This window comes from Rhinoraja longicauda, chromosome 17, assembly GCF_053455715.1.
Source record: "Rhinoraja longicauda isolate Sanriku21f chromosome 17, sRhiLon1.1, whole genome shotgun sequence".
Taxonomy (NCBI): Eukaryota; Metazoa; Chordata; class Chondrichthyes; order Rajiformes; family Arhynchobatidae; genus Rhinoraja; species Rhinoraja longicauda.
The window spans coordinates 23,199,286-23,215,269 of record NC_135969.1 but is presented as its reverse complement, the minus strand read 5'-3'; the positions used below and the strand labels follow the sequence as shown (position 1 = coordinate 23,215,269).

Below are 15,984 nucleotides of genomic sequence, written 5' to 3'. Positions count from 1 at the left end.
GCAGAGAAGATTTGGCAGATTTTTCATGGGCGCAACCCACATACTCAGCTCTGCTGCTCATCCCACAAATGCATGTTCCTTACAAATGTGGCACCATTTAAAAGGGAAATAAACAGGCTTTCCAACGGTATAAGATTTATTGCCAAGAAGCATTGTTACAACAAAGAAATAATCTACCAAACACAAATGTCCTTACTTTTTGTGCTATGTTTACATTAAATGCCTTCCATACCAACTGCCCAGCCCATTCCTCCTGCCCAAGGCACTCATTTGTAGAAGTTATTTAAACCAGACATTTTAATTTACATTACTCTTGGAGATCCTGCAGTTAATTCAGTTGCATCTGCCTAACAGTCCTGTGGTTTCTGCTGCTTTGCGGATTACCTGTGTTGGTTTGGGAAATTGTACCTGTAATAATAGATGGGATAAGCTACAATAATTAGTCCTGGAGGGATGCATCTCATAATCATCCTTTCAGCCAATCAAGCATCTTTGCTAACAATCAAGCATCCATTTTTTACAGGAGTTCTATCTGAACACATTTTGATTCTCCCCACATTCTCAACAAGCCAATTTCTCCCTGCCAGATTCTGCCACTCGTCAACGCAGAGCAGCCAATTAATCTCCCAATATTCACGTCTGGGGGGTGGCGAGGGCCCCGTCTGGTCACAGAGTGTGCAAACTAAACGCTGACAGCACTCGGGTTCAATGAAACAGACAGCTGTGAGTCAGCAGCCCCTATTGGCTACGCCACTATGCTGCCCTCCCGTTGGAACAGGGAACTGAGGGGAGCCATTACTGAGTATAAGGTTAAGGGTGAGTAGCGAAGGTATAAATATTAAGGACCTACTCCTCGTACCAGAATGTTCTAAAACCAAAGGGCATGGTTTTAAAGTACCTGATAGAAGAATTAGAGCAGAAATGAAGAAACATTTTACACCCAGAGTGTGGCAGGAATCTGAAAATCGAGGTCTGCAAGGGTGGTGGTGGGAACAGAAACCGTCAATGTATTTAAATAGTACAGTATGTACAACCTGTGCTGGAAGGTGGGATGAGACTAGGTAGCTCTTGACAGCAATGACAAAATGGACAATGTGGTGTTCTGTGTGGTAACTTTTGTTGTCTGCAGAGTGGAAGTGTTCTGTTTGGAATGACTGCTGTCCTGACCATCTGCAGTGCCTCCATCCACTGGGTTTTAGGTGTGATTTGCTGGTCTCGGTCTGATTCCTAATCCTAACGTTGACTAGTCAATGCCACTATCTTCAGACAGGAAAGCTTCTATTCATTGGTCACTATTGAATTATGTTTTCTAATTGCCTTGCAAGCTGGGTTAAAGACGTTGAAAAATTGTTATACAAATGTTCACTCTGAAGGAAATGTTGGATAAACTGTAATTTGCTCTCTTTACAACAGAGGAGGTTGAGTGAAGGTTTAAATAAGATGTAAAAATGTTGAGCCATTGGGGTTTGTGCACTGTGGTGGTCTCTTGCCGCTTAATGGAACTTTGAAGCATTGACAAGTCTTTTAATTATAAAAGACCTCAACCAGGTGTCCATATCTGGCACTTTTCAGCAAGTGGTTACTAAACAATCAGGAGCAGGCCTTTTGGTCTTCCTTCCATCCTGTCCTAACTCAAAGATAGTAAACCCAAGAACCTTGTTCCTCCTGCACCCTGGATGTCTAACAGACGGGGGCTCACCATTTAAGTTTGAAGTTCCTGGGATTGGATCAGAAGCTTCATATACAATTGCACACCTCTTTAAAAAAAAATAAAGACTTTTTAAATTCTCTGACAGTGCTCACAAAAAGAAAGTTGCTGAGACATTGGAGATAGAAGAAACGGCACAGGAGAAGAAGCTGCGACTTGCCAAACTTTACCTGGAACAACTCCGGGAAGAAGGTACAGATCAGTCTCCCTATTTGTGAAAATATCGCCTAGCAATTCGTACGTCTTTGATTGTAAATGGTGCACAATGAAACTAATAATCAGTACGCACAAAACTTTGGTTTGGTGGACGAGCAGATTTTCTGTTATTCGTGTTATCAGAACACTGTTTTTATTTCACCTTTTATTATGCTACATGGTAGTATAATTTTCTGGTGAAACTCCTGAATTTAAATGAGCAAACCAGTTAAGTTACAACTTCTATGTTTCAATTTGTCAGGCATGTTGAACCATGCAAACATTCTGGACCTCTGTTCTGGCTGCAAACCCTTCTGCAATCTTGGCTCCTGCTGTTCCTGGTTGCAGTCACTCACCTAACCCACTCCCAATAACACATGGGCTGTCTTCATGAGTGCATAGGTCTTTGGGTACAAGGATAAATGAGTAGAACAGATGCCAAACCATATGGATTTCTGAACAATCAGATACCAAATTATCAGGGTATATTGTCGTTATATATTCCAGGTCCGGTGCTTGGTTCCTATGCAAAGTTGCAACAATTCAACAGCACTGAGCATTTATCTGTTTCCCACACTGCTCCTGTTCAGGGGAATTAGAGCAAAAATATTCTGGTTCTTCCAGCAGCAACAGTTGCAGCAAATTGCCTCTATGTAGCACTTGGTTTACTGTAGCTCTACCTCGTTGCATTGTTCAATTCAGTCTGGGCAGGTAATATAGATAATAGGTGCAGAAGTAGGCCATTCGGCCCTTCGAGCCAGCACCGCCATTCAATGTGATCATGGCTGATCATTAACAATCAGTACCCCGTTCCTGCCTTTTCCCCAAATCTTGATTCCACTAGCCCTAAGAGCTCTATCCAGCTCTCTTTTGAATGCATCCAGTCAATCAGTCTCCACTGCCTTCTGTGGCAGAGAATTCCACAAATTCACAACTCTCTGTGTGAAAAAGATTTTCCTCATCACAGTTCTAAATGGCCTACTCTTTTTTCTTAAACTGTGGCCTCTGGTAATGGGAAGAGTGGAGTTGTCATCATGCTTCAGGGCAGTTCTAGGATCTGTTTAAATATTTTATTTTTGTTTACAGAACAAGAGAAGGCAGAGGAGGAACAGTTTGAGAATGACCTCATTGGAGGGAGGTTGGAGGAGGATGTGGTAAGAAATATTTCCTTTCTAAAGGGAAAGGAAGAAACTGAAATAGGTAGCAGTCCTTTCCCACTTGCTGTAACAATGGAAATCTTATTTTCAATATTTTGTGCTTTTGCTTTGTTTCCTTTTCTTCGCTCATAAGGTCAGTAATTCTTGATCTTGGGTGGACATCCAAGTCCCTCATAGTAGTTGGTTACAAGTGTGGCCTTGACTTATTCATGTTATGACATATTGTGTGTTGACAGTTTATCTATATGGGCTGATGTTACATTGAAGCGTAACTGCTGAAGCTATATTTTTCATATTTAATAAAAGTAAGGGAATATTTGCCAAACCAGCAGATCTTCCATGATTCTTTCTTATTGGAGCAAAGGAGAGGGCAAATCGACTGATCGTGTCTGTCATTTTCAAATAGATGAATCTCCCTTGTCATATTCCCATTAACCTAACAACAATAATTTGTGATGGGAGAGGTAACCAAGAGAACCCTACGTGGACTACAGGGAAATTATGCATCCTGCCAGCACCCAGGTTTGAACCCAGGTCCCTGGAGCTGTGAGGCAGTAGCACTAACACTATATCACGATGTCACAATAAGCCACTTTTCAATAAAATTATCACTTTGGAATTCTTTTACTAATGATAAGCTGCAGTTGCTCTATATCGAATGATATCAATGACCTATTAGAATATTTATGTTAATCCTTTGAGTTGGTCAGGAGTCATCGGTGAGGAATGTGCCTCTTAATGGTTCTTTGCAATATGATTTGAATGTTTTCTCTTTCATAATTTAAAATTAACTTGTCTTTCCACATGTGTTGATTTGAATTGTGGTTCTTTGCAGCTGGAACAAAAGGGGAAACTTAAACGACTCGTCGCCAAAGATGTGAGTAAAGGATTAAAGATCTACAATTAAAATTCATCACATCATGCACATGTGCAAAATCTAAGTGTGAGTGTAAAACAGGGAAGCCTGTTCTATTCTCTCAGTTGCAGTTCGTGTTTTTCAACGATTGTTTCTATGTCAACAGTGTGACTGTGGGTTTCACAATTAAACTGTGACACCTACTGGATCTTACCCAGACCCCTCAATTCATTGCAATTATTTAGCCTAACAATTGTTAAATTTAACAGATAAAACCTTGTAACAGTTAGATTATATGTAGCTTTGATAATTTACTCTAAGCTACTGTGCCATCTGATAATATTAATTGTGATCTCTTGAATAATGCATGTATTAATATATTCTAAAAATTATTTGTTAATTTGCGAGCCACAGATGCCATGCTTTTTGCAGGTCATCATGCATCTAATGGTGCGATGGAATATATGTCACTTCCCACACTCGCTTACAAGATGTTTCATGTCATCCAAAGCAGAGCAGTCCACTTGATTTATTGCCCTGCCACTGGGCTTGCTATTCACTCCCTTCATTGTGCGTTATGTACAGTAGAGCATGTACTATACCAACTCACAACCTTCCTATCAAAATGTTATGGTCAAAATGTAACAGGATTATGGTACTTGCAAGTTCCAATACATCATTTACATCCTGAATTGGACATACTTTCATCAATGAAACCTGAATTAGTCAGAACATGCTGGAAACACTCAGCATGTGAGTAGCACCTAAAATATTAACTGTTTCTTGTGTTGCCTGACCTGTTATTTCCAGAACATTATGTTTTTACTTCCCAGTTTTGATTGTTTCTGTTTATGCTTTGAAAGTAACTGTTTCTCGGTTTGTTTCAGTATCTTCCTCCTGATGAATCTGAGATTCGCCTTTTACGTGGTCATCAGCTTGCTATCACATGCCTAGTTCTGTCCCCCGATGATAAACATGTATTTTCAGCATCTAAAGATTGTTCCATCATTAAATGTAAGTTTGTGCAGCCCAGTTTTAGGATTGTGGCAGCACTCAATGCTAAGAACCTGATCTGCTCAGATTTTATTAGCTACTTTTATTTGGTTTCTCCTTGTTACTGTTACTCCTAGTATGCAAAGTCTGGGTTTGAAAGGCAAAGCTGATAATGTGTCTCGCCCATGGTTTTAGGGGACATTGCTAGTGGTAAAAAGGTTCACACAATCCGTGGAGGGCACAAGGGAAAAGAAGATCAACACATGAGGCATACAATGCACATCCTCTCCATGGCAATCTCATCAGATGGCAAGTACTTGGTGAGTGGTTCCATCTCCCTCAGCTTCCACTATAAAATAGGATTATACATTTCTCTTTGAGAATTTTACTGCATGCCCATTTTCAAGCAGAATCAAGAAAGAAGAGAAAGCATAACTGGCACTTTTCCATGTTTCAAGATATTTCAAAATATTTGACAAAATATTTACTCGCTGAAGTAATTTTACTGAAAGAAATACTTCATGTTTTGCACAGCTGCAACTCAGATTACACTTTAATCTGTGAAGCTGAATCAGAAATAAATATTGGCCAAGAGACTGGGAAATCTGTTTCCCTCTGAAATGCGCGATCTTCACCTTCGTTTGCAGGGGGAAAGGATTAAGGGCAACTCACAAGTGCCTCTGATTCTGGAGTGGGACTTCAACTCTTAAACTTCTGATTCAACAAGAGCTCTGGAACTGAGACATGACAACATCAATCTTCCATGGTATTTAGCACGAAAGAAGTAGTAGCAAGCTAACCTGTCCTGCCAACTTCTGCCCCTCAGTCAAATTATGACTGATTAGATCTTTTGGATGAATCCATTGTCCTCCTGAAGCAGATTTGTCTGAAGCCAAACATCTTCCAACCTTAGGCTTGGATATACTCGGTGTCCACAGATCTTTGGAATAGAGAATTCCAAGGCTCATTGCGCACCACTGTGTACATTGCTGGAAGATGTCTTTTTAAACATATTCAGAATCTTCTAAATTTCAGTACGGTTTTTCTCTACACCACAAGTGCGGAATCAAGCTACTCAGGCATTATTAAGACAAGCTCTTTTTCCGTGGAGCCAACCTGGTGATGGCCCTTTGAACGCCTTCCGATGCAAGTATATTTTCCCCCTCAAATAAGAGGGGAAAAATGCATTCTGTCCTACACATATCCCACCACTGTAGCAAGACATTCCATTCTGCTGAACCAACCTGCTAGGAGCAGTGGAATGACAGATGTTAATTATCTTGTGTATTGCTGGAGTTTGAACCATTGATGTATTTGGCAGATCCTGAGATTTGATTGCATATGTAATAGTGTACTGGATGGTAACGGTGAGGTGCGGATGCACTGTATGAAACACAATTTGACAGCCTTTTTCTCTGCAGGCTACAGGCGATAGAAACAAGCTGATCTTAATATGGGATGCCGCTACCTGCCAGCACCTTCACACTTTCAAAGGGCATAAAGATGTGGTGTCGGTGAGTCAGCATGGTGGAGTTGGGAGTGCAAGAAATGATTGGAAGAATGTTCAGTTTCCATAGCACATTCAGTCCACTGTGTGGGCACTAGCCTTTGAAAGCCAAAGTGTGTTTTTCAATCTTCCATAGTCCTGAATATTATTTTATCCAATTCCCTTTCAGAATCTGCAGTGCTTCCTCGTCACAACAAATATTCAGTAATTTTATTTGCTTCAGTTGCCTCTGGTTCTACTGCCAGTTACTTGAAATCTGCATCTCCTGATCCCTCTGTCATCCGTAACATGCATTTTAGCTCCTACCAGGACCCAAGAACATCATGAAATCTCATCAAAACCCTTTCCTCACAGCAATGTCATCTCAGTTTCTCCTGATATCAGAAGTCTTCTGTCTCTGATTCTATTCAAGGAAAATCTCTGTGAGGCCTCTGATGATCTTTCTAAAAGGCAGTATCCAGAATTTGATGCATTAGTCCAGCTAGGACTCATTTGTGATTTATAAAGTTCATTATTTAATTCTAGAATGAATTTCTCGATGTGCCCTGCCTCCTGTTAAATATTTATGTGTCTTTACCCCAACCACTTTACTTAAGAACATCTTTAATATTGTACAATGTAATTAATATTGGATCGTATTTTTCCTACTCAAAATGATTAATTATTCTCTACTTTAAATCCCATCTGCCACATTTCTCCTGCTAAAGCTATTTACTGTCTCCTTATCTCTAATGTACCCAGTAAATTTGTGCCAGCGAGGTGCTGCATTTTGAATCCCAATATGAGGTTTGGTTGCCCTCTGGTGGGAGTAATTTTAGTTTCACAAAACATTACACACGAGCAGTGCCAGTATTTAGGAATGGTTAAAATGAATGATTCTGTGCTCAATGATCATAAACCGTGTGCTTGCATGTATATAAAGCTGTATCTGGGGAAGAAACAAACTATAACAGTTGGATTGAAATTAGGAGTCCAAGCACAGGGGAAGCAATTAACAACACTCCAGTAAGATCCCAGTGTTCTTTTGTTTGGTTTAGCCATCACTATGTCTGAAGAAGGGACTCGGCCCGAAACGTCACCTATTCCTTCTCTCCAGAGATGCTGCCTGTCCCGCTGAGTTACTCCAGCTTTGGTTTAAACTAGCATCTGCAGTTCCTTCCTACACAGTGAGTGAGAGTTCAGAATAAAAGCAGTTAATACTCTGTGAACCTGCTGCCTTGAGACATTGTCTTCACTGTGGGCTTGTGATGAGCACAGAGGGAGCTTCACATTCTGCATTTCATGGGAAATTGTCGAGATATATCAAATGTGATTTTTTAAAACAGGAGGAGCTAAGGAGCTTCCCATACAGCATTTAAAAAAAATACCTAACTCTTGTAAAACCTCTTAATTGCACCCTCCTGTATTCAGGGCTTATCCTTCAGGAAAGGGACTCATCAGTTATACAGTGCCTCACACGATCGCTCGGTTAAGGTATGGAATGTTGACCAGAACGCCTACGTTGAAACTCTGTGAGTACCATTATTATTTGTAATTCACTGGAATTAAATTCCTGCTCGGTTCAATAAATTTGCCAAACTTTTGATGAATTAAAGTAATGTGAAATCCATCTGAATGATCTTTATAGATGCAGTAATTAAACAGTTACTGTGCATTTTGCTTCGTTCAGGGGGACCATTATTTATTTCTGATGCCAGTAGAAGAACTGTGTAAAGGTTCCAATAAACTTCCCATGATCTCAGTTGCAGTATCAGCAACGGTAAAATTAAAAAATCTTAACCAACCTGACAGTGGCTCCCAACAACCTGGATTTAAATCTGACATCAGGTGTTGTCTGTATAATGTTTGCATGTTCTTCCTTTGATTGTGAGTGTTCCTTCCGGATTCTTCCGTTTCCTCACAGGCCCCAAAAATGTGTGGGTTGGATAGGTTCCATGACCACTAAACAGTGAGTCTTGATTAAAGGGGGATTCCACATTTTGTTTCCTTGAGTGTTGAGCTTTATTTCTCTTTGTTCTCCAATTCAAACAGGTTTGGTCACCAGGATGCAATCACAGGACTGGACAGCCTTGGTCGAGAGCGCTGTGTCACAGCTGGAGGCAGAGACCGGACGGTGCGCATTTGGAAGATTGCAGAGGAAACACAGCTTGTGTTTCATGGTCATGAGTGAGTGATGTGATTGCACATATGATTGTCAGTGAGCTACACCCCTGTATATGTAAACTGTTGTACAGGGAGCAGGGCTCCAACTTTGCCTTTCAACAATCTCAACTCTTCCACATCCCTTTTGCCATTTCACTTTCAAATAAACTCCTGAATTGTTTTCCTAAACTTCGCTGCCCTCTTTTGCAAATCCCTGCAAAACCTATATTAGTTGCAAGTTGCAGGGAAGGTGTGATGGAGAAATAAATTGATCATCTATTTGACACCTGGCTGAATGTGGTTGCACTCGCTGTAGCCTTTTTTCTAGCTTTCACAAACTGATTCCAGTTGTCATTGAGATGGGAGTGACGTTGGAGCCACCGCCTGCTAGCTGTTCAATTGTCAACTACAATTCATGACCGGTTTTGCAGGACTGCAAAACTTCGAACTGATTTGTTGGTTGTGAGCTTGCATACCACCAGAGCACATGTAGTCCTGTATTGAAAAACAGAAAATGTTGGAAACACTCAGCAGGTCAGGCAGTATCTTTTGAAAGACAAACAGAGTCAATGCTTCAGTTTGTTGATTCTTCATCGGGACTGAAAAAGAGAACATAATTAATTTTAACTGCCGAGTGGGCAGGATCAGACAAAGGGAATTAGTTTAGTTTAAAGATACAGGCCCTTCGGGCCACCGAGTCTGCGCCGAACAGCGATCCACATACATGAGCACTATTTTGCACACTAGGGGCAATTTACAATCTTTACCGAAGCCAATTAACCTACAAACCTGTACGTCTTTGGACTGTGGAAGAAACCGGAGCACCCGGGAGAAAACCCATTAGGTCACGAGGAGAATGCACAAACTCCATACAGCCAGCACCTGTAGTCAGGATCGAACCCGGGTCTCTGGTGATGTAAGGCAGCAACTCTAGCCCTGCAACTCTAGTCGCTGCCTGTGTTAGGTTGAACCAACCGTACCAAATTACTACGGTGGTGATTAATGGTTCTTGATTTTGGGGGGGTTAGGGGAAGACAGAAGTGTGATATGCTGCAAATATCAGGCCTGGCTTTGCTAACGGAAAGGGGAGCCAATATCACAGATGACCGGTTCCAACTTCTAACAATGCTCACTCACTGAATTTTGTTTCTGGTGCATCCAGATCATGCTTCCACTCCTTCAAATGGTTGTCATTCACTTTGAGTCTTTATACATAATGCTCATTGACTTCACACCTGCTTTGTTCCTGAGCTCACTGAAGTAATGTGACAACTTTCCACTTCATTTGAAGACGAATCGTACAGCCCTGACATATCTGACCTCGCTGGTGGCTAAAAAGTAACAGGATTGCTGTCTCTCTCCACCTTGAGATTCAGTGCTTATCAATGGAGGCTAGCCTGCACAAGCCTTTGGAAATAATAACATCCTCAAGTACACATTTTAAGAAAATAAATATTGAAAGTCTCGAGCAGCTGCAAAGAGCCCTTCTCAAATTGCACCTTGCAAGCAATCTGTATGCATGCTGCCTAAACTGCTCTGAAGTCCATAATTAACAGCTATGGAGAGACTCCTGGGCTCCACATAGAAAAACACCAGGACTTGTTTGATTAGAATGAGTAGGCAATCCAGGAACCAATTAACTGCCTGTGTAAGGAGCTCTTTAATTAGAAACAACACTGTTAAGAGAATAGGAACGACTTCATTGCCACCTGAAGGCTGACGTTCTGTAGAAAATCTGACCTAAATAACAGGTGGTGAGTGGAAAGATAGCAGAAATTCTATAAGTTTTCTGATGTGCTCTGATTCTTCAGCACTACCAAGGCTATCTCCGGCCCAAACACCCAAGGGTCCACTTTGCTAAATGCCAAGAGTGGAGGAGAATTCAAGGACAGGGGCTCAACTGGAACCCACTGGAAGGAACACTTTAAAGACCACCTCTCTAATCTTATCTTGATTTGAGTATACTTGGCTCCATCCCATGGCAGTCAGTTGAGCCCACTGTTGCCAAACCTCTGATTAACAAGAAATCAAAAACCGAAAATAGGTGCAGGAGTAAGCCATTTGGCCCTTTGAGCCAGCACCGCCATTCAATATGATCATGGCTGATCATCCAAAATCAGTACCTCATTCCTGCTTTTTCCCCATATCCCTTGATTCCTTTAGCCCTAAGAGCTAAATCTGACTATTGCAGAGAATTCCATAGATTTACAACACTCTGGGTGAAAAGCTTTTTCCTCATTTCAGTCCTAAATGGCCTACCCCTTATTCTTAAACTGTGACCCCTGGTTCTGGACTCCCCCAACATGAGTAACATTTTTCCTGCATCTGGCCTGTCCAATCCCTTAAGAATTTATGTTTCTATAAGATCCCCTCTCATCTTTCTAAATTCCAGTGAATACAAGCCCAGTCGACCCATTCTTTCATCATATGTCAGTCCCGCCATCCCGGGAACTAACCTGGTGAACCTGCACTCTGCACTCCCTCAATAGCAAGAATGTTCTTCCTCACATTAGGAGACCAAAACTGCACACAATACTCCAGGTGTGGCTCACCAGGGCCCTGTACAACTGCAGTAGGACCACCTTGCTTCTATACTCATTATGAAGGCCAGCATGCCTTTTGCTTTCTTCACTGCCTGCTATACCTGCATGCTTACTTTCAGTAAGATGTTCAAGGACACCCAGGTCTTGTTGCACCTTCTCTTCTCATCTGACACCATTCAGATATTAATCTGCTGCCTTGTTCCTCAAAAGGTCCTCAAAAGACCTAAAAAATGGCTTAAGCAAGTTGAAAATGATGCTTTGTGAATGGATATTGCTGCTGCTGAAATTCATCAATAGAGGAACTTCACTCACAAATTCACAAATTTGTCTCCCATGGTTTGCGAACAGGTGGGCTTGCCATAGGACCTCAGAATTGTTGTAATGGTGATCATCTTCAGCAGTCCTCTGCCCTGCCACAGGAAAGTCGTATCAGGATCCTTCTGAGCCGCTGCCTCCAAGTGGCTGGAATTGCGTCGTTAATTACTGTACAGATTCCATCCATCTACGGTAGACAGTTCCAGGAGAAATGCAGTGAGCAGTGTTAATCACCACATACTCTTTGTGATGTCAAAAGGCCTTCGATCCCATCAGCTGAAAGTCTCTATGGATCATCCATCTCAAATTTGACTGCCTGCAGAAAATCATATCCATCTCACTTTGTCTACATGTTGACTTGGAATCTATGATCCTAACTGATAGGGTAATTTGTTAGTGCATCGGTGCCAGGCTTGTAAGGCAGGCACTTTGAGCTCTGACAAAAGAGATTGTGTCCTAATGTTGCGACAGGGTTACGCTTCCGAGAACTGTTTGTAAGTTGGATATGAGCAAAAACATACGAGGAAGAGGATTATTATGCTGAGACAGTGAACAAGCGAGGGAAGAATGGCCACCAGCCAGCCTCGCTGACGCTGAGTGAGTCTGTTCAGTGCTCCCAATTCTGCTGGGCTTGACGCACCCCTGATTGTTGTGGCTCAAGTGGGGGTTGGGGAGAGAAAGCGTGTGGAAATAACCTGTTCTCATCCAGCAGAAGATGCCTGCAACAGCTGGCAAATCCATCCTGCCGGTCTCCAAACACTTCTTCATGCTTAGGGGGTATGGGCAAGTTAGGTGTAAAAATGTAACATCCCCACTAACATAGGATCCTTAGCCCATGATCATTCATAGCAGAATGCCTTTAGGATGACAATGAACTTTGGGTCCCTTTGGGTGCGTGTAGATTCCCAACATAAACAGCAGAAGAAGTGCACCACATACAAACTACCCATCCTGCCCCATCAAACACATATTGCCCCATGTGTGGAAAGGTCTGCAGGTTCCCCAATGGCATCATCAGCCACCTCAGATCCTTCCCAGTTGGAGCAGAAGCAAGTCTACCTTGGCTCCCAGAGACTGCCTCGGAAAGGGAGAAAGTGTTTTCTGTGTTTTTCCCCCCAATTATGTGTAGGATACAGTATCTGGAAACCAATGAGATGATTGCGTCCAAAGTCAGCTTCATTTCTACATGGAAATGGCATGGAGGGACTTCATAGACTACACTCCAGAGCATTGTGTTTGGTACTCATTTCGAATGTGGAGCAGTTCCATGAAGTTCTCTTTGGCATCCTTTGTAACTCTCCATTGCCACATATCTTTTGGATTGTTTTATTTGAATGCAAACAATGTTGGGCAGTTTCCTAGCTTGCTAAGTGGTTGCTTAATCACGACGGACATCCTCCAACATGCTATTTCCAACACAGATATGTTCATATCACAACTTTTTAACATGCAACTTAGTAGGTATAAAAAATATCTGTCTGGTTGACAGTAAAGAGGAGAACATTAGACAAAGATATTTATGGTCTGATCAGTTGCGTAAAATAAGGTAAATAGAACTCCGTCCAGCGAAGTGTGAGGTGATGCATTTGGGAGAGTGTGGAGCATCTGAAGGATCCACATGCAAATCTTTTATGGTAACAGGACCCATTAATCAAATAGTTTGGAGGTACACAGGATGTTCCCTTTAATAGCTAAGGCAAATAACATAACATGAAGGGGTTGTGCCATAAGTGACTACAATACGAGTCAGATTGCAGCATGAGTACTATAAGGATCTGGTCATGATGTCATAGGAAAGATGAGATTGCACTGGAAACTATGCAGAAGAGATTCACAAACATGTCAGGATTGGAAATCTAGATATGAGAAGAGATCAGCTACAATAGGGTTGTTTTCTTGAAAGGGTGCTGTATAAAATGGAGAGAGGAGGTGACAATGTAAATAGGAATGCCTTGGTTCCATTGGCTAAGGGTAAAAAAAATAAGGGATTTGGATTTAAAGTAATTAGTTGAAAAGTTAGAGGGGAGAAGAGGACATTTCTTGGCGGAATGGAACCCTTTTTGGAAAGATCAGGAGTGGTGCAAACCCCCACTATTTAACCACTATTAAAGAACAGGGATCCTGTGATACAAAATGGCAATTGGTTGGGTAGATTCCCTTCCAAGGTTGGAAAGAAACCTCTGTTCCTCTGTTACTTTCATCCACTATTTCTATATAAATGGCTCTACTTCTCTACATTTCCACTTTTTCTGTGGAATGAAATATTCCAGGGTATCAATTTTACATAACCTCCTTTCAAGCACAGGCTGTGTTCCTGAATTAATTTGGTTATAAGTGATGTAAGAACTGGAAGCAAAGTAGGCCTTGTGCCTGGTCTGCCATGTGGCACAATTGTACCTTCTAGGATCGACTCCATAACTCTTAAATCCCTCCCTATTTAAAAATCGGTGACTTTACTATAGTAGTCGATGAAGCCTCCACGTTGTGTTGAGTAGAAAATTCTAAAGATTCATCACCCCTTCTTCTCAGTCCCGAATAGTCAACCCTTTATTTTGATACCACTGCCCTGGTTTTAGACACCCCACAGCCAGGGGAAATATCAACCTCCTATCTACGTTGTCAAGTCCCTTAAGAATTTTGTGCATTCCAATTACGTCACCCCTCGTTCTTCTAAACTTGAAATAGTATAAGCACAGTCTACTTAATCCCTTCTTGTATGACCCCAGGAATCCATATGGTGAACCTACTTTGCTCTCTTATTGCGAATATTTCTGTCTTTGGATAGGGAGACCAGACCTACACACAATATCTGTGTGCAAGGACGCCCAGATGCCTCAGAACCCCAAAACCTTTCGATTAGGGACTCTACATTTTCTACTCCTGTCAAAAGGTTTTTTATATAAAGTAATTGCCACATCTCTGCAGTGACTTGCGTGATTGTACCTTGATTTTGGTCATGTTTTTATCATTAAAATATCTATGCAGCTGCCATCAAAAAAAGATGATTTGTACAAATGATTGCTGCAACCACAGGGAATAATGTGGAAATTCACTTTAACAGACAGCACAGTATTGGCAGCTTAATACATAATTTGAATTGCCATTTGGGATTAGTGTGATTGGTTCAATTTATAGTCAGTAATGTACATTGTAATGCTGTTGGGGAGTGTGGATGGGAATGGAGAGTAGAAAGCATGTGGCATTGTTGTATGTGCCTTACTGGTGGAGTGGGTTAATGCACCGAGCTGACTTGGGAGGGTGGTGTGCAGTGATTGACGCTGATGTTGCAAAGAGAGTTGCTGACATAGGGCCACAATAAAAGAACACGAAGAGATCACTTTAAGATGTGCCATACTTTCAGACAGTCCAGACATCCCTACCACTGTATGCATAGCTTGATAAGTTGACAATGGTGTTGCGCTTTTTCCAGTAGCCAGATTGTTTTCCTTTTGGTTTATCTTGCAGTTATCAGACAGCATTAAGGATTACGTACTAACACCAGGGCTCAAGCCTTGTCTGTACTCCCAATGTCATGTCTGACAGGAAGCGGCAGAAAACTACACCCTCTCAATGGGAGATGAGAATAGAATTTTTAGATCAGAGGTGCTGTTTCAGTGTGTTTCAGCTAGATAACTTGCAGTTTGAAATTTAACAAAAAGCTAGCGATGCTCAGCTGGATGGGCAGTGTCTAGAAAGTGAAACATTAATCCTGTTGCGGGCCGCTTGAATATCTTTGAACATTTTCTGGTTTTATTTCAGTTTTCCAGCATCATCAGTTTCTTGCTTTTCAACTAATCATAGTTTCTTGTTTGCTCCCCAGGAGTTCCATAGACTGCATTCAGCTGATAAATGAGGAGAATATGGTTTCTGGAGCTGATGATGGGTGCGTTTATGCCTGAAGTATTTCAATTTTTGGGTTTAAAAAAAAGTATATTTGATATAAATCATTTTTGCCTGAATGCAGAGAATTAAACTCTAAAACTCTTGACCTTTCTGCCTTCCAGTTCCTTGGCCCTTTGGACAGTTAATAAGAAGAAGCCTCTGGTAACTGTCAAGGCAGCTCATGGTATCCAAGGAGACCCAGGCATAGAGCAGCCAAATTGGATTACTTCTGTGGCAACACTGCTGAACAGTGATTTGATAGCCTCAGGTGCTTCAAGCTGTGAGATTCAGTTTAATGTTCCTTGTGCCTCTTTATTTGCTTCTACTGCAAGTAGTTAGACCATTTTCTTGAGATAATACATTGTCCAATTTGCTTCTTTGCGAACATAGAATTCTCCTTGTTTGTCTTATTCTTAAATGAGTTTCAGTCCCATTCAAGCCCAAACCCCAGCTCCTTTTCTGGTATGTGAATGACTATTGGTGCTGCCTGCTGTGCTCATGTATACCTCTAAGAAATGTCACTATCCTTACTGTCAATTTCAACTCTGCTCACTCATTCATGTGATCTATTTCCGACTCTTCACCTTCCTTTTCCCCACGTCTCCTGGGGGATAAATTGGTTGCTAATATCCATTATAAATCCACTTGCGCCCATATTTAAAAAAAACCTCTTGCCACCTTTGGCT

At 41.5% G+C, this 15,984-nt stretch overlaps 1 protein-coding gene across 2 annotated transcripts in view; it reads left to right on the top strand.

Annotated features, from left to right (window-relative positions):
- Positions 1-15,984, top strand: part of rrp9 (ribosomal RNA processing 9, U3 small nucleolar RNA binding protein) — a 33,494-nt gene that overhangs the window by 7,937 nt on the left and 9,573 nt on the right. The window contains exons 3-12 of one of the 2 annotated variants that reach the window (XM_078414360.1): positions 1,797-1,900; positions 2,990-3,057; positions 3,896-3,937; positions 4,804-4,930; positions 5,105-5,229; positions 6,331-6,423; positions 7,827-7,927; positions 8,448-8,582; positions 15,237-15,299; positions 15,421-15,566. In XM_078414360.1, coding sequence (XP_078270486.1) covers positions 1,797-1,900; positions 2,990-3,057; positions 3,896-3,937; positions 4,804-4,930; positions 5,105-5,229; positions 6,331-6,423; positions 7,827-7,927; positions 8,448-8,582; positions 15,237-15,299; positions 15,421-15,566 — 1,004 coding nt within the window. Of the gene's footprint in view, positions 1-1,796; positions 1,901-2,989; positions 3,058-3,895; positions 3,938-4,803; positions 4,931-5,104; positions 5,230-6,330; positions 6,424-7,826; positions 7,928-8,447; positions 8,583-15,236; positions 15,300-15,420; positions 15,579-15,984 lie in introns of both variants that reach the window. The other variant, XM_078414359.1, reaches the window with a different exon arrangement.